This window comes from Nuphar pumila, chromosome 9 (genome assembly GCF_984573655.1).
Source record: "Nuphar pumila chromosome 9, dmNupPumi1.hap1.1, whole genome shotgun sequence".
Taxonomy (NCBI): Eukaryota; Viridiplantae; Streptophyta; class Magnoliopsida; order Nymphaeales; family Nymphaeaceae; genus Nuphar; species Nuphar pumila.
In genome coordinates, this window is record NC_143257.1 from 125,496,462 (window position 1) to 125,521,904 (window position 25,443).

The window sequence follows — 25,443 nt, forward strand, 5'->3', positions numbered from 1 at the left end:
CTCTCTCTCTCTCTCTCTCTCTCTCTCTCTCTCTCTCTCTCTCTCTCCTTTCGCGTTGGATTGGGATCAAAAGGAAGAAGTTGGCTCCGATACGGTCAAGAAGGATAATTATACATTTTTTCGGAAATGTTGATATTCACATTTCTGATAAATCACTGAATTTTATTCTGCTGGCATCCCTGTGATTACACTCCGTTTTCTAATAATCATATCCTGAAAAAGAAGATGTGAAGCAAACCCTACTTTCCCTTCTTCAATTTCTTCTCCGTTTTTAGTATTCAAACTTGGTTCTTAGGAGCTCCCTTGTTGCTTATGTTGATCTTTTTGTCTCGGATTCGGATCGAAATATATTGATTTTGTGGAAATATCTTGGTATTTAGTATGCGACTTTGGATTTTGGATCTACGGGTTTCAAGTTTCTAATGTTTTCTTTTTTGGTTCAACAGAGAAAGTTTTGTTTTTACTGGTAGGAACTCATGCGCAATAATATCTTTTAAAGGGATTTATTTTGATACGGGGACCGCCCAATTAATATTTCAATGGATTGATTGCGTCTCATTCGTTTCGAGAAAGATAAGGAGAGGATTAGAACTTTAATTAACTTCTAATGTTTTAACGTTTACTGCACTGCCATTGTCATGTTTAGCAGCACTATCTGATTATTTTGTGCTTTGAGTCTTCAGTTTTTAGTGGCTAGTCATTGAGCTGCCGAATGTGTAATTGTTAACGTTACTGACGCATAAACAATGTCTTGTGGGATGTGTATTGTGATAGATGATATTGAACATTCTGCTTCTCTGCTTCTCTGCTTTTGGTTCTGAGAAATGCTGTGTGAGTTGTTCGAAATTTAACTGATAGATTCCTTGACCATTGTAACGGATTTGCAGTGTTATTGGTGTTATTGTTGGATTCTTAGGATAAATTGACACAAGAAGAGGAGCATGTGCTTCAAACTTGTAAGGCAAAGGCAGTGAGAGACTTTACTTTTGGTGCTGGTTTTGCATCTGGGATTGCTTGGACAGGTAGCTAAAATAGATTACTGTTTATGCACTCAAAATTTTCACATTGTATAGGATTGTAATGTGTGTAGTGAAAATTCTTATGTTATTGGGCCTGTGTGTGTGTGTGTTGCGTATGTGTGTGTGCACATATGTCTCTACACATGCATGTATTATGGTGACAAATACAGGTAATATTTGAAAATACACTGATATTATAACAGTACATTAGAAGAATGATTCGGAGATAAATTATTGTGATATTTCAAAATATCACATTTTAAAAATGTTGATATTATCATGGCATTTTGGTACTACCTTTTTAGTTATATATGTACATAGTTTAAATGTGATTCTCTTTCTTCTCTTTTTTTTTACATTTTATTTTTCTGATCTATAGAGTATAGACATGCAATAAAATATTAAAAAGCTAATAAGGCCTGACAACACACACACACACACACACACACACACACACACACACACACACATATATATATATATATATATATATATATATATATATATATATATATATATATATATATATATATATATATATATATATATATATATATATATATATATATGTATATAGTGAGAAGAGGGACCGTCCAAACCAAGGAAAGGTCCAAACCTTCCAAACCACTTTCAAAAATCAATTTCAGATGTATTCTTTTGCAAATCTAACTGCACAAATGTGATCTACATGGTCAAAAACCTAAGAACCGGCACCTAGATCAAGTTCTTTTGATGTGTAAATAGGATTTTATAATGCACTAAAAATAAAAAAAATTGAATTTTTTTTGGACTATAAAAGTCATATTTATGCAATAAAAAAACTTTATCCAAGTGTTGGTTCTTAGGTTTTTGACCATATAGATCACGTTCGTGCACTTAGACTTGCAAAAACACACATCTAGAATTGATTCTTGAAAGTGGTTTGGAAGGTTTGGACTTTCCTTGACTTAGACGGTCCCGCTTCTCTCTCTCTCTCTCTATGTGTATACATATATAAAGGGTGTCAATGGGTCAGGTTTGGTTCGGACCCTGGTGGAACCAGACTTGTTCCCTATTTTTGGGTATGGTATCGGGTTCGGACCCGGGTCTACTATAAGATAAACCATACCCGGACCCGATAAGAACTACATGAACCACACCCAGGCCATACCCGGTAAAATAATATTTTTTATCATTTTTACATTGAAAATTTGTGGGTCTTAGTCAGAACTCAGGTCAGGCCCATGTATTAATCGGAGCCGTATTTTAATCGGGTTTTCTTATTTGTCACAATACCCCGGACCCTATAGGGTTTGGTCTGGGTAAACCAGGTCCGCTGACACCCTTTATATATATATATATATATATATATATATATATATATATATATATATATATATATATATATATATATATATATATATATATATATATATGGGACCATCCAGTGTATGGATTATCCAAAACATCCAGTGCACCTAGAACTGTTTGACTCCACCAGATCGGATGCTCCTGAGCGCCACTCCCCCCCTGCCGTCATCCAACTAGCAGCCAGCCGGTGAGCCAATCTCCATCAGCAAGGAGAGAGAGAGAGAGAGTAAGAGAGAGAGAGAGAGAGAGAGAGAGAGAGAGAGAGCTTTCCTATGGCTATTGATGGTAGGCTATATCACATGGGTACATCATGGGGCTTGGCTCACCTGTCGGATGCGGCAGGTGCCGCTAGTACTGCCCCACGCACCAAGTGCAAGGTGGGTCGGTTGGGTCCTGACCCAACCCAAAACTTTTTTTTAAGTTATGGTTGTTTTTTTCTTCTTCTTTTTTTGTTGTTTCCTTCATTTCATTTATTGTATGTATCATTGCTAGATTTTATATTTTCATTTGATTGTATTTTATATTTGCATTCCTAATCATTTTTACTGTTTGCATATAGTTGATTTACTTCTATGTTTTATTTCATTTTTTTTGCTTTTAGTTACCTTAAAAGATGTTTATATATATATATATATATATATATATATATATATATATATATATATATATATCAAGAGAGAGAGAGAGAGGTACCCCTATACCCACATTTTCTGAATTTGATTTGTTGTGTCGTATCTTGAAACCCGCACCATGTACCCATGTGACATGGATGATAGGCCGGTGGTCGTCCAGTTTGCCGCCTGAGAGGAAACAAGGGTGGGGGTGGACTTCAATGGGTGAAAGAAAGAGGTCAGGCACAAGGGTAGTGGGTGGTGGGGCACTTACACAGCCGAGAAGGGGAAGGCATCTGCCATTCATCCGTCAGCCGAATAGTGGCCTAGAGGGCAGTGGAAAGCGAGAGAGTTGTGGGGCACATAGTAGGGAAGTGGAGAGCGGGGAAGTGGAGATGGGGTCACACTGCTGGTTGGAGAGAGAGAGAGAGAGAGAGAGTTGTAAGTATCGTATTGTTACCCATATCAGTCAGGCCCAAAATAAGATACATATTGTATTGTAAAAAATCATGTTTTTTTAATAAAATTTTAAAAAAATAAAAAAATTAATGAAAAAAAAAACTAGCAAAAATTTGAAAAAAATCATAGCACATGAAACAATAATGAATTGCACAAAATCACTTATGAAACATTTGTGTCTCTATGAGTTGTATAAGACATCATCAAACATGAACTATCTCACATGAACAATGCAAGATATTGAATATCTTGCAATTAAAAACATGCCACACGACTTGTACTATCATATTACATAAACAAAAATATTATCGGATCGCAATAGTTGCACTCGATTTTCAATCAGTTTTCACTCATTACTTGAGTGCTCCATTGCCATGCTGGATCATCTGATTTCATATTTGTTAGAGGAGTGCGGAGCCTGATATCTACCTGAAAACACGTGATTTATTCTTGTATTGGATCGGGTCTGAAATAGATCCAGATCCATGTTTATGTGTAAACTTATGTACTGTGTAGGTATAGGATATGTTTGTAATTCAGCCTTTTTGCCAAAGGGCTTTTATGTCTTTTGTAACATAAATTAATATAAGATGTTTAGGGCACGCCAAACCCATGTGTGGCTGCCGTGAAGTTCCTATTTTTCTTTCTCTCCTTTCTCATGTTCTCTTGCTGAATAGATCTGTGGCGTCACATCAATTTCTGACACTACCTTGATATAAATCTCTAATTTTTGTGTATGTATCATGTCAATATTCCTCATAGTAATGATACCTATCTTATTGTATCGTACGATACGGTAAGATACGTACAACACAGCCCAACACCATTCGATTTGGTACAATTGGACGGTCTTGGTGCGCCGGATGGTCCCCCTTCCCTATATATATATATCATTGTCATAGACATTGGCAATATTTTTATAATATCGCGATATTATCATTGAATTTTCAACAAACAATATTTTGAAAATATCACCAAATTGATAATATTGCAATATTATCAATTATTGTTACTGTTTTATTTATTTTTTCATCTTAAATGTGTTTTTCTTCTTTATTTTTGCATTTTTACTTATTTTTTATTATATATGTATTTCATTATCCAAACATGATATTTTCTTACCTATTTTTTTATTTTTATATATTTTTTTATTTTTTTAAGCCCCGAGTTCTTTTTGAGATTTATCACCAAACCTATAATATCGGGAGAAATAGCTTATATATAATTATATATATGGTTTTATATTTAATATAGTTGGAATCTCACAATGCAAGTTGTTTTTACTCAATCTAAACTCGTTGATGTGTTCAGCATGCTTGATTTAGTGGGAAACAACCCTTGGATCATGCTTTTTCGATTAAAAAATATGTTTTTTTGAGTCTAGAATAATCGGTGCATTTACAATCGTTGATTTTTGCAACACCGGAAAAGCCTGTACACAGGTCGGATTCCAGCGAATTTAAAGCTGGTTCCCACTAAAAACATGTAGATCACATCCACGGGGTCACTTGGAACAAAAAAATTAAAAAAAGGAAGTTGCTAAGTCGATCGAACATACAAACGATTGCAGCAACTTTTAACCCTATACATATAACAGATAACAGATGCAACTTTCATGATGTAAATTTTTTCTTTTCAATCACCATGTACACACTTATTAGATAAGTCTTTGGTGTGGATGTGTACACCAAGAGTTTGGTAATGAGTACAATTGGCGTGAATATGTATTCTAAGAGACAGTTCATGCACTTTTAAGCATATAAACTATATAAATGGATTTATCATGGTTCATTTGTCATAGAACATGATTTGGATCAATACATCTAAATATTAAAGCATATTTTTAGAAAGGGACCGAAAGTGTTTAGATTGCACCAAAATATTGATACTCAAAACTGTTTTTGAAATCAAATTGCTAGATATGGTGTAAACCCCGAGGGCGATATTTGAAATATTTAACATAAAATTCACTATTTTATTTTTCCTTAATTTCTCTTTTTCAAAAACACAGCGGAAGATTGTTCTTACTTTAAAACTACTTTTTGAACGCAGGTTTCCAAACCAGGATCCAAAATTCACCGGACAATTTGCACACTTGTGCAAAACATAAGGGTCATTCATTTCACAAAATGTATCTTATACAAAATGTTTATCATTATGTACATCTATGTACAAAGTTTCCAAAATTATAGAAGCAGTCTCGGGTCCATATCCTTGAATGTCCACGAGCTGTCCATGTGTCTTCCACTGCCATATTCGCCTACCGTTGGGCACCTGAAAATAGTAACAATTGAAGGGGTGAGATAACATACGTCTTAGTGTGATCCAACTACTCAACACGAGTGTCACAAGGTAATAACACGAGATTAAGTCACTTTGAAAGGTCACTTTACCAAAAATTCATTTCCCAAGTAGGAAGAGTAGACTCTCAACTCATTAGGTGTCGATCTTTAGGAGAACTCACACTGAAAAAGAGACTCGTGAGGAGTCGACCTTGTTGAACCATAGGTTGACCCTCAACATAAAACGTAACACCAAACATAAATAAGGAGGAGTCGACTCACCCAACTCAGGGGTCGACTCTCAGAGCAAAGCATCAAACCAAAACCGAAGAGTAGTCGACTCTCCCAACTCAGGAGTCGACCCTCAGGTATGCCATGCATTGAACTCACAAACTCATGTTGTGTCTACCTACATGCATGAATATTTTATTAAATCTTTTTATTTAATTGTTATTGCATTACATGTTATGCACCATATATATTTATTGTTATGATCTCGTTTACAACCAGGAGGGCACCACTCCTTCGGTACTATGGGCATCACCAGTCTATTCAAGAGGTGTTTATTCATCCATTTCATTTATAAAATTCTTGATAGTTATTGTGATGCTTGTACCAGAGTCCAGGACTCTTCGTCAAGGCATCCCTCTCACTGGGACTAAAGTCCTGGACCTTATCCCTCTCCCTGTAGTCGACATAGTGCACTACTAGGCATACTGCAACTGCTCCACCTTCGCCTCGAGTATCGGAGTCCGCTAAGCCCCGTGGAGGAGGACAAATCCCTTAGATCCAAATGACATGAGCTCACTCAACTGTCGCAAAAATTCTCCTACGATGTTGGTATATGCATGTTCACATCTGGCAAGCCCGCTCAAGCCACAAACACCTGCGAGCTCATGTCACCATTCGTGACAACATATAGTGTATCCTGTTTTTAATTAAAGTTTCTTATACATCACATAACCTCTCAATGTACCCTCTTGATACCATGGGTCAACACCCAAACATGTTCTTGTAACAAGATGTCTATGTAACAAGATACCTCTAGGGTCATATTCCTAGTATTTCAATTGTAGGTATACATACTTCTTTCTTCTCATTGGTATTACCATCCTTGTAATACTCATAACTAGAAGTAACGCGTCTCCTAATGTAATACACAACATACAATAACTTCTCTCTTGCCAAATTCTTTCCCTGTAGTGCATGTGCATGCATACATGCATCTATTTTTGCATGTGTGTGCACGCACCGATGCATTATCCATGCACATATTCTTGTCCCTCCGGACACTCATGGCACTCAGAAGGGCCTTGGCCTTGTCATCACCACCTATTTAGCCCTTGTATGGTGTTCTCATCATGTTTGGGTCTTGATGCTGGCAAGTCCTCTGTATATAGAAGGGTTGATTCTTTAAGTTCATAGCTTCCTGGTTTTAGTGCACTCCATCATTGTAGTTTGTTCCCATTGTATATTGTTTCACTATTTTTTGCTCTGGTGTTTTCACTATGCTTTGCTCTTCGCTCTGGCACATCTTTTGTTTATAGTTTATAGTGTTCTAGATAGATGAACTTTGACTGCTTGTCTGCCTTGATTTAATGCACTATTTTTTGTAGTTTGTTAAAGAAGTGTAATTTCAATTTGACAGCAACACAGGGGCTTGCCTATAGGTATCGAATCAATTTATCTGGAGGTAATTGGTTATCCCTTAGCATAGTTCACTCTAATCATGTTATTTCGAGCTGCTGCTTGGCTGTGCGTGATGGTCGATGATTTAATTTTATTGAATTTGTTTGTTTGAATGGCAAACTTTCAAGGATAGTGCTTACCTCATCATTGCCATTTCAACTGTGGGTTACGTGTGAAAACTGAAAATCTTTCTAGCAAGATATCTAACTGCTCATTCCGATAACATGGTACAAGAATCATTTGGTGAAAAAATGAAAAAGGAAAAGGTAGTGCGCCATGTTGTGCAGCCTGCATGAGATCCATCATATTGAATTACTCTCATCTTTGCTTAAGGATCATGTCTTCAGAAGTATGAAATTGTATTCATTTTGTTCTTTAGGGTGATATTGTGCACCTTGATGCAATAGAATCTAATATTATGCCTTTCTCTCTCATGTTCTTATCACTTAGGTTTCATTTCCTTTTACCTCTTTTGGGAACATTAGTTATATTGTGTCTTTGGGATATTTTATTCTTTTCCATTATTGGTGGCTAGACATACATGTATTTTTATATGAGAATGTAGATATCCTTGCTTTCAGTGGTCTCATCCATGTCTTGTGACAGAGCCTTTGTAACATGCAGTTCTTTCTCATCTTTGATGGGCCCCTTCTACCTGAAGAGTTTTTCTTCTCTGTTACATTTTAAAGAGTATATGCATGTGCGGGTGGATGGATGTCTATGTCGTGTGCATGTCTAACTGTGAAGCCAGAAAATAATAAAGCAAGATAACTCGAAGTGGCCTGGCAGCTCCCAATTCTATCATGAGTTGTGCACCTGCATTTCCAAGCTTGCAGCATCAGGTTTTTGTCGTTATTGGTTGCAATTATCAATCTTCTTCCTCCAATCTTCACCGTGTCAAGCTTTATAAGGCAATCTTGATAGGATGTTGTAATGTGGTTACAGGGAGGTTACATGGGAGAGCTATGTTCTTCTCCATGAACGAGTAAAACTGCATGCATAAGAAGATGATTCCTCTTAAAATCATGATTTTTAGTCAACTCATCATGCTGAATATTAATAAGCATCCAAGTCGATATTGGCAAAGTTGGTGCATTTGGCCTGCAAATCCTTTCAGTTCACATAAGACCTGCTTCAGTGAGCAAACACACTAATCCTTCCCCTCTGTCAAATGGCGTGAGCTTGAAAATTTGAACAGAGTTCTCTTTTCCCAAGAGTAGGGGCTCTCTTCAGGCTAACCCCTACAATGAAGATTAATTCTCTCCATTGAATACTGATTAAGATAGGTGGAGTATCATCAGAAAGTAGGACCAATATTAACCAAGTTTAACAGGTTGAACTGATTCTAAGGAATTAGCTAAGCCAGCCATTTTTCTGGATCCAGCAAAAGTTGATCATAGTCATCCACTTTGGACAGACATTTGCATATCACTAGTTTATATGCTTAACCAAATGAACTACTTGCAAATTAGAGTGGTCTTAGTCTGACATGATCCAGCTTGAGTTGTATCTTATGGCACTATCTGTTACATTAACCCCACATCCACCATCTTAAAAGAAAAGTCATAATGCAAATGGCTGCTTCAGTTTTCTGTTCTACGTGGTAATCATAAACCTGCTAAAGTTCTAAAGGGAACTCCCAAAGCAACATAAAGGCATGATTCCTCCCTCCCGTTATTTGTTTGCTTAGACCCCTATTTGGCCCCACTTTTTCTATATAGTCTATTGTCTGTGATCTTTCTATTATTGTCAAGATGCAGTGGAGTGTCTCTAGGTTGAAAATGTTTTTGTGCTTGTAGCTGAAAAGGCATCAAGTGCAGCATGATCATGTGACATGTTGTAATCATCGGATGACCCTGGCACATCTTTGATTTTTTTTTTAAATGCCTTTTTTACCTTTTATCTTTTCTTGCATGTCCTGTTTAGATTTTAGGAGTCGTGCTTGAATTTACCATTTCAGAGAGAAAGAGATTACAACGTAAAGATATTAATTTACATAGTTCCTATTTTCTGCTGACTGTAGGTGCTGCTCTTCTTTTTGGTTTGTGGAGATTTGACAGATGTCATAATTCATGCCTAGATCAAATTCTTGCACTAGAGGGAAGTCGCATGCAGCGAGAGCTTGCAAAGATGTATGTCATCTGTAGAGAGAGAGAGAGAGAGAGAGAGAGAGAGATTGTTATACTTTCTGAATCATGTCACTGTAACTTGTTGCAGAATATTGACCAAGTATCAGAATGATCCATGGAGAATGCAGCTTGTTAAGAAGCATTTCTATTCTGAGAAAGTATTCAATGACACCTGTCCTGAAAAACCATTGTCAAGATGGCGCCAGCGCCATTTCTATGGAGACAACACTGCTCCGCAACCTCGTGAGGACGAACAAGAGAAAGTTCATGAGAAAACCAGCTCTAAACATGATGGCAGCAGTGAGCCAGAAAGCTTAAACGAAAAGTTCATTTACATACCAAAGGAGATCCCTGTAAGCATAACTGAGCACACTAATTGCTATATGATCACAATTTCAATTTGAAAACGGCCAACAAGTCTTTCGCCTTTTTTGTCCACGGAAAGTAAATACTTGCTTTTGAATGGATTTTCCATTTGACTTGAAAACTATGATTTCAACCATCACTGTAAAGCAGACCGCTGCCCCTGAAATTTTTGCTCAAATTTTTTTTCCTAGGAGAGTTGGAAAACATGCACAGAAAATTTTTCTTATCTATGAAACTTTCAGATCATTTTTCCATGATAAAATAAATCACATGTTCACAAGCCTTATGTGAAAACTCTCACCTGGGAAAATGGCTTTGCTACTTCTCCAACTGCCATGGTTTCAAACATGCTCTTAAATCTAAAAACAGTGCTTATTAGTTCATCGAGCTCTAAGGACTACTGTGGTTCTGAATATAAATTGTTTGTGTACCAGAAAACCGAGGAGGATTTTGTTGCAAACCCTCTAGACTGCATTTTGGGGCATTCAGTTTCTGAGGAGAGGGGCTCTGAAACTGTTAGCATTTCACCTAAAAGACACAGTCGGGCTCACAGAAGACTTCACCGGAAGAATCATCTTGCTCAAAATATATCATTAAGAGCTGAAATTGTAGAGTAAAAATTCAATAGAAAATTATTCATCCATAAATTTGTGTGAAAATTGCTCGCTTTGTTGGGGAAAATTGGAATGTTGAGTTTCCTAATTTTTTGACAGATTTCTCCTGCAAAATATGATCTCCTAAAGCTTTAGTTTGCATTTAAAAGACAGAAGTGCACTGCAAGTATGATTATGTATATGTATATATGGGAAAATATTGGCTACCCTCGAGCATACCATACCATTTAGTGAATAGCCCGTTTGGTACCATCTTGAGTTTTTTGTGGATCACCCTTGTATATATTATTTATATGGTTTGTTTAGTCAAAAACAGTTTTAGATCATCCGTTTGCATGTATAAGCATTTTTTTAAGGCTTTAAATTCAATGAACTACAATGTGTACAAATGTCACGGTTGAGAGTTTTTGTCGAAACTACTCGATCAAAAGTGCATTCCCTGAACAGATATCTTGGGGGTAAATTGATGAAATAAAACTTGCACGTATGAGTTTTAGCTAGAGTACGGTACTCTAAAGTGTAGCCATGTGTCACTTTAGGAGGATCAAAATGTAAATTCAAATCAGTGGGGAAATGCAACTAGCTATGTTTCCCATTGCAATGATTGACCGTTTGCTTCAGTTAAAATGTCGATCTTATGTAATGCTTGCTTGAGCAGTTTCCTGCATGAATTGGTTGTAGTATCATGCAGCAAGCAGATTGCATCTTTTCTTTTAAAGGCAAGCTGGGGTTAGGCAGACCCCTTACCAGCTATACAACTATACCATTGGGTTTTGAACCTGTTAGGCAGACCTCTACCAGCTATACAACTATACCATAGGGTTTTGAACCTGCAACGTCCCAACACAAGGTGACGTGCACTAGCTGCTCCTACCAGACAAGTGGAGCCCCGGGTAAGATTGCAGCTTTTTGCTAATACAGAAAGGTTTCGTTAGAGCATTCTGCACCTGCATTTAGAAATTTTCTCCCTTTTTTCTATTGGGCAGAGTTGGAAACAGATTTATATATAGTTTTATCTCGAAGAGCTTACAAATCAGAAATGAACACGGATTGATTGGGGGGGGGGGGGGGGGGCAAAGGAGCATGTTTATTATTTACTTTGTAATTTCATATACAATTTACAAATACTCCCCCTGAACAACACTATCCCCTGTATAAGACCACAGCAGCTTCCTTCTTTGCCGCTATGATGCGCCACAAGAATTCCTTATGCACACACACCAACACGAGCTACATGAATACATTAACTTTGACTCTACAAAAATTATCCGAAATCTTTTGTTCTTTCACAGACTTATGGAGTAGAATTTACAGAGACCTCCTGCAGCAGATGTGAGCTCTGTGAGTCTTGATGATTCGGCACGACAAGTTGTTGCAAGGGCTTAAGCACCATTGTGAGCTGAGCAAATGAAGGGCGCAGATTTGGATCACTGCATTGAAAGTGAAAGTAATCAACAAAATGATAAATCAATACAATACAAGAATCATCAAGACCTAGGAGCATTGTGTCCATGCATTATATTCTCTTCTCAAATAGTTGACAGCAAAACTTGTAATCAAAGAATGGTCTGTGACAGTTTGGGCCAAGGCAAGGCTTACCAGACTCTGCCAACCAAGTGCAGCTTGGGCCCATGGTTGGTGGGCCACGATAGAGGAACCCATTTTTAAGCTTATATTTCTCATTCAGGAGAAGGAACTACTTAAGCAGATAAAATCTATAAACAAGGGGCAACAAATTTGTTATCAGAAAGGCAAGTATTTTTTAAAACCTTAGCCGGAAATAATATCAAATTTCTGCTCAGCATTGGCAATCTATAGATCATAGTCCGTTGATTTGAGTAAAAGAAGCACCTGCTTGATAATTATAATAAGTACTGTAAGGCAATTTTGGTAACTACTGGGTTCAGGGTATTTAAACAGCAAAACATTTCCATCACATCCTAAAACTGGCTGTAGTCCTGTGCTGAATAGATAGCTAAAGTAACACCATAGGCAGGATCCATGTTCCAATCAAACCCCATATTCAACCTAAGCAGCAATTCAGTACCTCCAGTTCAGACTCGATCATATGAACATTCTGAATCTGGTTCCTAATCATATAAGAATTCCTAGAAGCAAAGCCTCCTCTTTTAGTCAGACAAAAAAAGGGAAAATAAGGCGTCTATAGGGAGTGAGTAGCTGCCAACCGTGATCAACGCACACGTGATAGACAACGCAATTTTTTTTGTGCTAAAAGGACCCATTAGCGGTGGATAGCGCCCGCCGCTAAAGGGTGATTTTGCACACTCAACGCACGCGGGGATGCTTTAGCACCGTCCATCGCCCACGATGAACGGCGCTGAAGTGTTGGCCAGGGTTGGCTGCCAACAGCTCTCCCTGCCATCCGTGGTCAACGCACGATGGACGACAATTTTTTTATGCTAAAAGATATATATATATATGGGGAAAATTCCATTTAGGGGCCAACCTTTTGCCCTTAATTCCAAAAATGGTCCGGACCTTTTCTGAACATTGTCAAATAGAGACCTCAGGTGAACCTCCAACATCTTTGAAAACATGATTCTTTTGAGTTTTTATATTTCCCTTTGGGGTTATTTACCCTCATAAAAAGAAAAGGTAGGTATTTTAGTCATTTGAGGATATTACTGTCACTTGACTCAATTTAACTGAGATGTAACCTGAGTTAATGATTAATGGTAAGAGTACAGGACTCTGTTTGACAGTTTTCAGAAAGACAGAGGTCCATATCAGGAAATAGTGAAGCCCTTTTTTGGGATTAGGGGCAAAAGGTTGGACCCTAAATGGAAGTTTCCAAATATATAATACTAAAAGAAGTCTGCATTGGCTTTGTGGTCAATAAAGCCCAACTAGATTATTGATTTGTAAATGTAGGCCCTGTAACAGTAAGAAGCTAATCAGATCCACATCAGTTAAAGAGGCCTCTGAGCCTGTGACTGTTTAATCCTGAATCCAACAATGCTATTTGATCAGGTCAGATTCTATTCCAGCAAGATCTCACTAAAATCTGAAATATTTACATCCTAATACTAACAAGACTATCATAAAAGACAATTTTCTCAATCCAATGGGTATTCAAATTTGATTCAATGAACTAAATCAAGGACAAGATACATACGTTTGCCAACATTCCCAGATTATCCTCGCAACCAAGGGATCCACTTCCTTGGAAATTTCAAGACGACGATTCTGGAATCCAACAGCACCAACCACTTGCATCGGGTTCATGCCACTCCATGGCATTCTCAAAGTTGCAAGCTCCCACAGTATGACACCAAAGCTATAAACATCACACCTGTTTAAAATCTAGTAAATTAGTGGTCACAAATAACAGTACAATTCCTAGTCATATTCTTGAGGCAGCAAAACTATTGAGTCATATAGTAAAAGAGTCCACTCCTTCCGTGCTACATTGTCCATGGACTTATTATTTAGGGCATGTTTGTTTTGGTCACAGGTGAGAAAGTAAAAGCTTGAGAAAGTAGAGGCAGATAAAGTAGGGGCATGCTTGTTTTGATCACAGGTTATTGATCTATTAATGTTTTGTCTCTGAGAAAGTGATTTATGTGATTCACATTCTCAGGCATGAACTTTCTCATGTTTGCTTTTAGGTTTTGAATTTGACTTGTGTGAAAATCCATCATGTGAGAATGTGTCATGTAATGTCATGTCACTGCTTTATCATATTCACAGTTAAGCATCTAATGCGTGTGAAAATTATTCACAGGGTTAGACTTGTGTAAAACTTTAACAAGTTTTGAGACTTCAACATTCACTTATGGAATCACATTCATGGGTTACAGTTTTGTCATTTGTGTGTTTGCAATGCCCCTGTGAAAGTTCTAAAGTGTGATTCAAAATCACAAGAAACCTGTACAACTTACAAAACCACAAGCATTGCAAACATGCCTAGATCACAAGGTCAATCTTGTTATCTACTTTCACAAGTTTCAAGGCACAAAGGGACAAAAGCAATCACACTCAAAACTACTACTTTTTCATGTTCCACTAACCATGAGGAAGTATGGTGATTGTGATTTACAATCACAGGGCATTGCAAACATGACCTTAATGTGCAGGAGGTCCACCTGTGATACCTTTAATTGTATTTAATACTTTTTTCCTTATTTACCAGAATAATTCCAATGAAAACTCAGATCTTTTATAAGATTCATAATAAATAACACAAACTAAAATCAACTAAATACCATCAATATGTATAGTTCAGGAAGGCATTACTAATTTCAAACTCACTTTTCATTGGATGGTTCATTGCGCAAAACCTCAGGCGCCATCCACTCTGGCTGAAACAACACAAAATGATATCAGATAAGACATTCTTCCCCACATCATGCATATTCATAATTTTGGCAGGCAACTTAACAATCCATGGCTTATGTGTTCTAGTTCTTACAGTTCCAGCAGTAGATTTGGAAGATAAAAATGTGTGATGCTTCATACGTGAAAGCCCAAAATCACAAACCTGCAAGACAGTAAGCATGGACATTTCAATGAATTAAGCGATACTGAAACACTGCAATGATATGATTTAAGGCTTTGATAAAATATGACAAGAATAAAAAAACTTGTTGAGATCTGAGTGCAAGTTACACTCAAGATGAACGTCCTACTACATCTGCTTGACAGGATATTCTGCACAAGAATGATTCAGCAAGTAGCTTATAGCCAGATCTTGTATCGGCAATATTCATCAGTAAACAGCACCAATGTTTGAATCATACTAGTGTACTCCACTGCTTTTCATATGGTATTACAGACATAATAAATGAATAAAAAACATCAAACTAAAATGTGGTAAAAGAATTATGAAAACGAATAATTTCACATAGGACCTATTAAAATCTGTTGCCATTAGTACCTTAACATTCCAATTCTTGTCAACGAGCAAATTTGGTGACTTCAGGTCACGGTGAACTATTGTTGGTACACTAGTATGCAAGCAATTCATCCCTTTTGCCTGTTGAATAGAAAAATTTTCACATCAGGCAACTGGGAACTTGTGAACTTTCGCACACAAAACAGGCGAGTCATAGGCCAATACCACATCAAGAGCCATTTTGATTCGGCTTTTCTCATCTATCTGACAATTAAGACGATGAAGAATCTTGTACAAGCTCCCTCTGGAAAAACAAGAAAACATGCCAAGCCAATAAAGTATATGCCATACCATCCTATGAAAAATAGTCATCCAACTTCCTCAGAAGTCAACAGTAGGAGAGCTGGGAAGGAAAAATACTTTCAAAGATCATTCTCAGGAATAACATTAATATCAAATCCTGCATGCTTGCAAGTTGCATCACTACAAGGCATGGTCCAGGATAATGGCAACATCACATCAACAACATGATCTTTGACAATTCTGAAGTTATGAACAATCAATTACCCATAATAATGCTAGAAAAGGAAAGGGCAATAATCTTATGTCAAGTTTCTTTCCCAAAAGGGTAGGAACCATATGTCAAGTTTCTTTCCCAAAAGGGTAGGAACCATATGTCAAGTTTCTTTCCATATTACAGGGATCAACTTTAACTTTTGCCCAAACTCTCCGTTTAATGAATGATATGGTTTAAGATGGGATCCCCCTTGGGAAACGTAAACCTCTTCCTCATGAACTAAAATATCCATCACCAAAAAAATGCTTTTTGAAAGCACTAATGGATATTAGTGGCTATGTAGTCAAAAGCGCTAGGGGTGCCTAGTCGGTAGACCCCTAAAACGAATAGTCGAGGACTAGGTGGGACTAGTCAAAAGCCCTGACTAGTCTGCCTAGTCGGTCTAGGCTAAGTAAAACGCCTAGGCTTTGCAATTCCTAGGTGGGTACCTTAAAAGGTACCAATTTTGCCGACTGGGCACCGACTAAGGCGCCTAGTCAGTGACTAAGCTGCCTCAGCCTAGGCATGAGGACAGTTTAGTTATTTATCATTCATATATATATATATATATATATACATATATATATATAGTCTTTTTTTTGTATATATATAATTATATGTATGTGCATGTGTTTATGTGATTTGTTCTATGAAATCATGAAAACATGATTAATTATTATATTTATATGTGTGTGTGTGCTACTTTGCTTTTAGGATTTTTTCTGTGAAACATTAAAAGCATGCACAATTAATTTTAATTGATTATGTTTTTTATATATGTGTGTGTCACTTTATTTCTGATGAATTTTTCTATAAAGCCTGAAAGCATGTTTAACATTATGAATTATGTAATGTGTTATTTAAATATGTATGTGTTATTGTGCTTCTGCGAAAGGTTGAAAGCATATTTTGTTGATTATACTGAATATGTTATGAATAATTGAATATATATATGTATATTCTGGCTATGTATATTAATATATTTTGTGAAAGCATGTGTAATTTTGTACTTGTGTAATGAAATCATCTTATTAGTAAAAGAATTAAACATACTTTTATGTATATTTTGTGTACTTTTTTTATATCCAAATTTTGTTCTTTTTATGGGTGTTGTAACTCGACTAGTCGAGGACTAGTGGCTATAGATGCTTTTGGATGTTGGAAGCACCAAAAAATGTAACTATAGTATAAGATGTTCTACTTCATCTCATCAGCAGGTTATGTCACATAGGTACAGGCATGGGTGTGATGTGGGGTACCTGGGGTAAGACACCGAAATCTCTAAAAGTATGGTAAGGGTATGCATATATATATACCCTTTATGCACCTTAAAATGGATGAAAAGAGGCAGTGGATTAGACCCAAAGTGCCCTCACCCATACCCAATGAAGTACCATTGTCAAGATGGGTCTAGAACCCACTTTGAAGCACCCACGTTACATCGTTGGCAGGAAATAAAAGCCTGCATCATGCTTTTACAAATCAAAGCAATGTCATGCCTTTCTTAAGAGCACATCTACCCCATCAATTTAGCATCTAATAAAGGATGACAGAGATAAGTTGGAGTGCAACATACATGAGGTTTCTTTGTAACATCACCCTTTTCAATGGGGGCTCAATTTGTTTCCACTAACCATGAGACGCTGCCATAACTCAAACAGTTGACGCAAATCAAATTAAAGCTCAAACACATTGATGATCATCCTCAAATCAGCATTTTCATGACATAATAGACTTGGCCACCCGGAGTATTTTCCATTTTACTCTTTTCTGTTCAATTGTGTTGATTTGGAATTTGAATGTTCACCATCAGTAGGGACTTGCGTATAGCAGCAATGTATCATTGATAATGATTGAGTGGCATTTTACATGGTATTGGTGCTTAAAGAACATTACATTTCACGGAAGAGCATTTAGGTATCTTCATAAAAGCTTAGAAATGCCATTGAATTTACCCAGGAAGGTAAAATAGATTTAATAAAAAGCCACTGAATTTACCTAGGAAGAAACTCGGTGACAATAGAAAGGTTAGGAGGACGAGTTACAGCACCCATAAAAAGAACAACATTTGGATGGCGCAGCCTGCGCATGATTTTGACCTGACATAAGAAATACAGTCCCTTTATACTCTCAGTAGAAGCAAACTTGAGCACTTTTGCAAAATATAGTCAGAACCCTGCAAATTGCTTACAAAACAGGAAACATTGAACTTACTTCAGTCTTGAATTCCTGCAGTGCATCCCCAGAGAATTCCTGATCTAAGAACTTTTTTACAGCTACTTCCTGGCATTCAAAATCAAACCACCATAAAACACTCAAAATAAGTGCTGATCATAGAACCAAGGGGTTTGGCGTAGTGGGATGGGACCTAGAGCGTTTGACAGGCGGTCTAGGTTCAAATCCCATGGGCATCACCCCCTGCACAAGCCAAAGCTTGGTAACTCCCTGGTTGTCAAGGGGTAAGCCCTCAGTGTTTTACGCTGACAGGACAGCGACCGTAAGTACGGCAGGCTGAGCCAGTGCGGCTAGGACTCTGCGCCTGGGGCAGTTTCTCCGAGGTAAAAACAAAAAAAAGTGCTGATCATAATCATATTGAATTTAACTAATAGGCATCATGTTAAATTTAACCAAAAAGTGAAACAAAAAAGGATACCTGGATTCCAAAGAAAAAAAACCCAAAAACTAAGGAGCTCTGGAAAAGCTATCATATGTCTCGGAAAAAATTTTAACATAAATTCATGAAAATACACAAGAAAACTGTGAAACAAACAAGGATATCTGGAAAAACTATCATACATTTCAGAAAAATTTTCTACACAAATTTCAAGAGAATACATTAGAAAGTTGTGACAGACAGCATTTGACAGTCCTCAAGCATTAGTGATAAGTTTGCTCTTCTACTGGCATCATTGGGTATCAAAGAAAATCCAAATGTTCAGTTCCATATCCCACAAACCTCATAAAGAACACTAGAAGAAAAAAAGAAATTAAAATGAAAGAGACTACCATGATAAATACTGTTTCTGATATAAATTGAAAGGAATGAATAAAAGCTAAGTCCATAACCTCACAAAATATGGCACAAGCCTACTCTAAAGCAAAACCTCACATTTCCTGATCGCAACTCTACAACCATGTCAGAGGCCAAAATGGAGAGTCCACGTGACATAGCTCTACAATACAATTTTCTTCAAGCCCCTCATAAAGCAGCACATTGATATGCACAATTAACTAAGGGTCACCACCAACATCATCACCAATCAGTTGATGTGAAACGTATCCACTTTATTTGATGAGGTTGAACTTCAGGTCTCACTCAATGATACTACTTTGGTTGCTTGTCCAACAGGTGTTCAACATGTGGATCAAGGTCAAAGCTCCATGGTGGAGATGCATAATAATTACCTATCCAGTTGATAGAAAAGCACCCAGAAAGTCCAAGACTTTCTGTTCTTCACAATAAGCCAATTTAGTATCCATTGCACATGGTCAACATAAATAAGTAGAGGCCTAATTTCATGATAGGGAAAGGAGCACCTGTCTAAGATAATGATAAAAACTAAAGACCCTAGCAATAGATTTTTTTCTATGATACACCCTCTATATCTTCAGCTATGAAGATATATTAAAAAATAATTGCAAATCCATAGCCATATTTTCAGCTATGAAGCTTACAATCTCTGGCAATCCATAGCCAGTCTCATGGCAATCACTGTTGAAGAATAACATAGCATATTATCTGATTATCAGAGGTAATTAAGAAGAGAGGCATTCTGGATTTCGGTTTCCTAAAGACAAAATCAACACCTAAGCAAGATAGTGATCAAAAAGCAAAAAGAACCATAAAAGATTGCTATACTACAACCTACATAACTATCCAACAAGCTATGTCACACAGTCACTCTATTAGTCTATTTTGACTATTGTTCCATATCCCTTTATATACAAGTTATATTCAAAATTTCATAAAAATGGTTGTACTTGTACCCTTAGTTGTCAAAGGCGGTAGGCAGTGACTAGGTGGTGAGCCCCTAAAAAGACTAGTCGGGGACTAGGTGGGACTAGGTAGACTAGTCGGTACCCCAATTAAAAAAAAATGTAAACAAAATGCTAAAATTAATAACATGTATACAATATGAAATCAATCAACAATATGCAATAGACAAAACACGTCGCCGAACACTATAAAGCAATTATATTAAATAACCTGGTAAAAAACTTAAGAATAAATGAACAATTGAATAAACAAACCATACAACTAACAATGTGAATAAACAAACTATGCAACTGACAATGTAAATAAAAGACAACTAAATAATTTAAACACAATTAAAGCCTTAATATTAAATTGAAATCAAAGTCATAACTGAACTATTGATAGTTCATGATAACTAAACGCCTCATATGCTAATAATTTTCATCTCTAAACTATAAAGATCCTAAAACTAAACTATATGAGCCAAGAATTAGGACAGAAAACAGATATAGTGTGTGTGTGAAAGATAAGAAAACAGATAATAATTGAGACAAACAGAAATACAAAGCAGAAACAGTACACAAAAACTATACAATATATACATATACATAATTACATATAGTCATATATAATATATGCTTACAGTATGTTAATATATATATATATATATATATATATATACACACACAGAAAACAGATATACATGTGTGCATCAGCATCTGTGTGTGTGTGAGAAAAGATACAGAGAACAAATGGTCAAATATACATACATGATATATATATGAAACACACAAACACAGAATATATATAATATACATATTATAATAACTGAAATACAGAATATATAATATATAACTGAAACACAAGATTATCAGTTATATATATATATATAACTGAAAAACATAAACTATAGAAAAAAGGAAAAACAGGAAGAAAAAGAAAAAAAAAGGAAAAGCAGGAAGAAGAAGAAATAAAAAGGAAAAAAGAAAAACAAAAGGGGGGGAGGGGGAGAGAAGAAGAAAACCGAGAGAGGGATGAAGAGAGCAAACAGAGAGAGAGAGTGAGAAACCGAGAGAGAGAGAGAGAGGTGATGACTTGTTAATTGGATCCATTAGCTAATCTACCGGTTCTTGTCGTGACTTTATCTATTATATTGGATCCATTAGATCATCAACTGGTTCTTGTGATGACTTTTATGTCTTATATATTGGTTTGTTTGTGATGTGGATGTGATCACTTGTTTGGTGTTAATAATGAATGAACAAATCAGATCCAGGGCACAATATGCCACGAGATTTGGCTAATCACGAAAAAGAAGAAAAGAAAAATGGAGATTTGAAGTAGGCCAAATGAAGTTCATTTCTTCACATGAACCATATGAACCTGCACTTATGAATAAAAAGGAAAAAGAACATCAAATAGAAATGATGAACTTACTGTGCCATTCCAATCAGCATGATAAACTTCTCCATATGAACCTACACAGAGAAAATAATGCATCATATATTCTGAATCTCTAAACGGGAAAAGAAGAAAAAGATCTTGAGAAAGAAGGTTCAAACCCATGGATAATTCAACCAATAATACTTTGTCCTTAAAGGTCATAGGCCACTCAAATGGCTGAAATGTTGAACTTCCCAAGATAAGCATTATGTACAATGTTCAACACTTGAATAGAATTTTCTACATAATTTCATCCAACAGAATATTGATGCCAACATAGTTCTCATCAAAATATCAACATTTGAGTTGGATAACAGCAGGCTCAAAAAGCCTGAATTGACCAGAAGATAAACATATACCATATGTTAGTTCATCCTAAAGTTCATCATCCTTTTACACTGGTTCAAATGATAATATCAAATGTACGAAAGTTGACTTTTGGTTGACTCCAAAGATTACATGCCATACGTAAACTGCTCCAAAAGGAAACAGGAAAAGGCAAACCTACAAAATTCAAAATGAATGTGTGGAGCCCCAGATTATCAGATCATAAAATTTTCACTTTTTCTTTTGATAGGAACTGGAGAAGAAATACATGACAGTTGAGACATGGAAGACTAGATTCTGAAAGATCTTTAGAGTTCAACTACTAACTCAATATGCATAGCCAAAATAATCCCAATGTTATTCAATAGTAATTCTTCAAATGTCAGAAGGGAAAGAAAAAGAAGAGTAGTACCTAAACCAATCCGTTCACCAATAACCAGGTCCTCCCATGGAATTTCACATTCAGCTACATCATCCAACATTGGATCTAACCTACTTGCACTAGCATGGACTGTCCGGTTTAAAGACTCTTGTTCCTTCAAAGACATCTTGGGGCCAAGGGATCCATCATTGGTGCACCTCCTTTGACCATTCTCTGCACTGACATTTTTAGTAAAACCTTTATATTCATGAACTTCAGTATTTTGTGGGGCCTCCCTCCCACAAGCCACATTATCATGATTTTCAATTCTTCCAAGTTGATCCTGAAAACCATCAATTGGACTAGAAAGTTTCCCTATTCCTGCGGGAGAGTAAAAAATGGGTAACCCACCTCATCAATTCGACCACCACATAAGAATTAAAGAGATGTAGTCTACTCAAAAAACACATCAATATCAGACAGTGTTACCTGTCACATCATTTGTTTCATTTGCCTTCACACTTGAAGCACCAGAAACCTTGGGTACATTAATGTTCAGAAACTCCAGCATGTTCTCAGTGGAGGAATTGGACAGGGTTGGTGAAGGTGCATTAAAACCTTTGACAGCTAAATTTTTTCTTGGGAAAAGGCCTTCAACAAACTCTTGCTGTTTTGTCCTAGGAACCTCATTAGAACGTTGTTTCCACGCTGCTGGCACAGGTGGTCTTCCAGGACTAGCAGCAATGTTTTCTCTACGCCACTGAAATTCATTGACCTTGTTCTCGTTGACTTTATTCTGTGCAGACATTTTACCAGTGCCAAAAATTTGAAAAGGATTTAGATCTGCAAAGAGTTGTTTGGAGTCCACAGGCTCTTGAGGATATGGTGTTATGTTTAGCTTCTCTTTCATTTCATTATGAACAAGGGAAGTTTCTCCATTCCATGTTTGCTTGGAAGATGAAGCTGCAGCTGAAAACAATGAGGTCTCATATGGCTGGTTTGGCAAACCATTCAAAAAGTGATCAGACTTTTAACCAGAACTGATAGAGATAATACCACTGCTTGTAGTGGAGTCTGGAGTTACTGATACCAACTTTTCAGAAGCCCTGTTCCAATCTGAAGTCGTACTGTTCTTTGTGTTGCATTTTCCATTAGTTGCCTTGTAGTCCTTACCTGACGGCACTACTTTGGCTATATCAAGACAAGAGGATTGGGTGGTCTTCAGAAGTGGAGTTTTTAGCAATTGATGATCATCCATGCCTGCAGCAGGATCTTTTGTACTGAAAATATCAGCTGGAATTAAAGTTCCTGGGGCTCCCATGAGATCAACCAAAAACTCCCTGTAGCAATAAAAGAAATAAATTGAAAACAAAAAAAAAAAGAAGGAAAAAGTGATAGAACTGCCTTCACACAAGAAAAAATGCATACAATGACAACAACTGCATTTGAGATAACATAGCAGCAACTGTGAACAACTTTTTATATTAAAGCATTAAACAGATGGCTGATATTCTAGCTTAACAATGCAGACCTGACATTTAGAAAGGTAAGATTTTTCCTTCCTCCATATTGTGAACTCTGGTACTCAAACGTGTAAAAGACTAGTCTGAAGTGCCATTCTTTATCCCAGTTGTTCAGCAGCTATGTGCTACTTCTCAATAGGGGCAGCACGTCAGATAGAAATCAACATGATCTAACATAGTGGATTGGATCCAGGTCAACCCAGATGAGGTGCATCTACATTTGAATCCAAATTGAATGTGTTTTAAACCCCTTTTTTTATTAACATCAGCAATAGAATCATCACCATCATTCTCATCATATACACATATAACTAAAGGTGCATCAGGTCCAGAACCAGGCCTGACAAGATTAAGTCCAAATGATTCAAAAAACTGGACATATTCAACCAAAATCAACTGGTTGGACAAGATCTGATAAGATTTAAAAAAAAAACATGCCACATCCTGCTAAAAGTCTGATTGAATCAAATCTATTCACCCTATTTCTAACTGCAGAAAACAACATAAAGAATATTTGTAACTATGGATAACAACAGAACTGATTGCCTTTAAATATGCAAAGCAACCGAACTGATTGCCACACAGAGTTTTCATTTTTCTGAAAGATAGTTTTACAGAACATTCATCATGGCCCTTCTGTCTTCAGATCATAGTCACCTGTATCGTTCAAGGGAATTGGAAAGGGCTTTTCCCAGAGAGATTTTCAATATGTGGTTTTCTCGGGAAAATATGGGCAGTTTTAAAATAAAATAAAATATAGAAAATAAGAAAGATAAGAAAATAATATGTTTTGTATCATTTTCCTTGTAAAAGTATAAGCAAATAAGTTTTAAAAGTTTTAAAATAAAAAAGACAAAAATTACAAAAAAATAGGCTGAAAATATATAAAAACAAGAAAATTTTCAAATAAATAACAAAATGTTGTGAACCTGAAATTGCTGATAATATCGCGGTATTTTTAAAATATCAGGGATATCGATGACACTGCTTCAGATGAGCTAAATTTTAACAAAATTTATTTCTAGGAAGCTGCAATGTTTAAATTCTTAACCATCCGAAAGAGAATCTATACATAAGATGTTACTGAAAGTTCGAGAGGCACCTGTGAAAAGAAGAAAAAGGAGAACAAAGGGTGTGGCTGTCACGATTTCAATCAATGAAATCGTGACCTAAACATTCTATTAATAAGTGTAAATGAATCAGTATGGGTCCAGGTCTGGTGTAATGTCCAAACCCGAAAGACCCAAAATAAATAAAACATACAGACTGTACATACAATGGACCCGGACCCGGGTCTTACTATCCAGAATACACTTTTTCACCCCCCCTCAAGTTGATCATGGTTTTGGACCATGAACAACTTGCCTTTAAGCATCCAAAAACGATCTTTTGTCAAACCCTTTGTAAATATGTCTGCAACTTGTCTTTCAGTATTGACGAACTCAAGCTCGATCTTTTTTTCTTCAACCTTTTGTCTCACAAAATGTTGGTCGATCTCAATATGCTTAGCACGACTGTGATGTACAGGATTGAATGACATGTTGAGAGCGCTTTGATTGTCACACAGCAAGGTAGAGTGAGATATCTTTTCTCCCACTTCAGTTAGTAGATACTTGATCCATGTGGCTTCGGCAGTAGCGGCAGCCATGGATCTATACTCAGCCTCAGTGCTTGATCTAGCGACGGCCTTTTGTTTTCTACTACTCCAAGAGACTAAATTTCTACCAATGAAGATGCAATATCCTGATGTAGATCTTCGTTCATCAGGGTCTCCTGCCCAGTTTGCATCACAATATACAGTAAGTTCATGCTCATCCTTGCTGCCAGATGAATGTGGTGAATATATCAATCTGTCCTTAATGGTTCCTTTCAGATATCGAAGG

The 25,443-nt window shown here is 36.6% G+C and overlaps 2 protein-coding genes across 5 annotated transcripts in view; one reads left to right on the forward strand and one right to left on the reverse strand.

The window, feature by feature from the left end:
* The first annotated feature begins 920 nt into the window (after positions 1 to 920).
* On the forward strand, positions 921 to 10,669 carry LOC149829308 (uncharacterized). The gene is made up of 5 exons (XM_090018034.1): positions 921 to 1,022; positions 7,370 to 7,414; positions 9,434 to 9,542; positions 9,628 to 9,892; positions 10,340 to 10,669. The coding sequence occupies exons 3-5, from the start codon at positions 9,520 to 9,522 to the stop codon at positions 10,520 to 10,522; spliced, it is 471 nt and encodes a 156-aa protein (XP_089874160.1). The 5' UTR covers positions 921 to 1,022; positions 7,370 to 7,414; positions 9,434 to 9,519; the 3' UTR covers positions 10,523 to 10,669.
* The window catches only part of LOC149829309 (serine/threonine-protein kinase EDR1-like), a 64,977-nt gene continuing 42,204 nt past the window's right edge, over positions 2,671 to 25,443 (reverse strand). Inside the window, exons 4-16 of one of the 4 annotated variants that reach the window (XM_090018031.1) lie at positions 23,094 to 23,377; positions 22,527 to 23,006; positions 22,089 to 22,418; positions 21,344 to 21,384; positions 18,145 to 18,213; positions 17,929 to 18,029; positions 15,600 to 15,678; positions 15,417 to 15,515; positions 14,952 to 15,020; positions 14,792 to 14,841; positions 13,656 to 13,832; positions 11,838 to 11,949; positions 2,671 to 5,713 (exon numbers count right to left, since the gene is read on the reverse strand). In XM_090018031.1, the coding sequence (XP_089874157.1) occupies positions 5,576 to 5,713; positions 11,838 to 11,949; positions 13,656 to 13,832; positions 14,792 to 14,841; positions 14,952 to 15,020; positions 15,417 to 15,515; positions 15,600 to 15,678; positions 17,929 to 18,029; positions 18,145 to 18,213; positions 21,344 to 21,384; positions 22,089 to 22,418; positions 22,527 to 23,006; positions 23,094 to 23,377 (2,029 nt within the window). In that variant the 3' untranslated portion in view covers positions 2,671 to 5,575. Of the gene's footprint in view, positions 5,714 to 11,583; positions 11,950 to 13,655; positions 13,833 to 14,791; positions 14,842 to 14,951; positions 15,021 to 15,416; positions 15,516 to 15,599; positions 15,679 to 17,928; positions 18,030 to 18,144; positions 18,214 to 21,343; positions 21,385 to 22,088; positions 22,419 to 22,526; positions 23,007 to 23,093; positions 23,378 to 25,443 lie in introns of those variants that run through there. The other 3 variants (XR_016434438.1, XM_090018032.1, XM_090018033.1) reach the window with 3 other exon arrangements.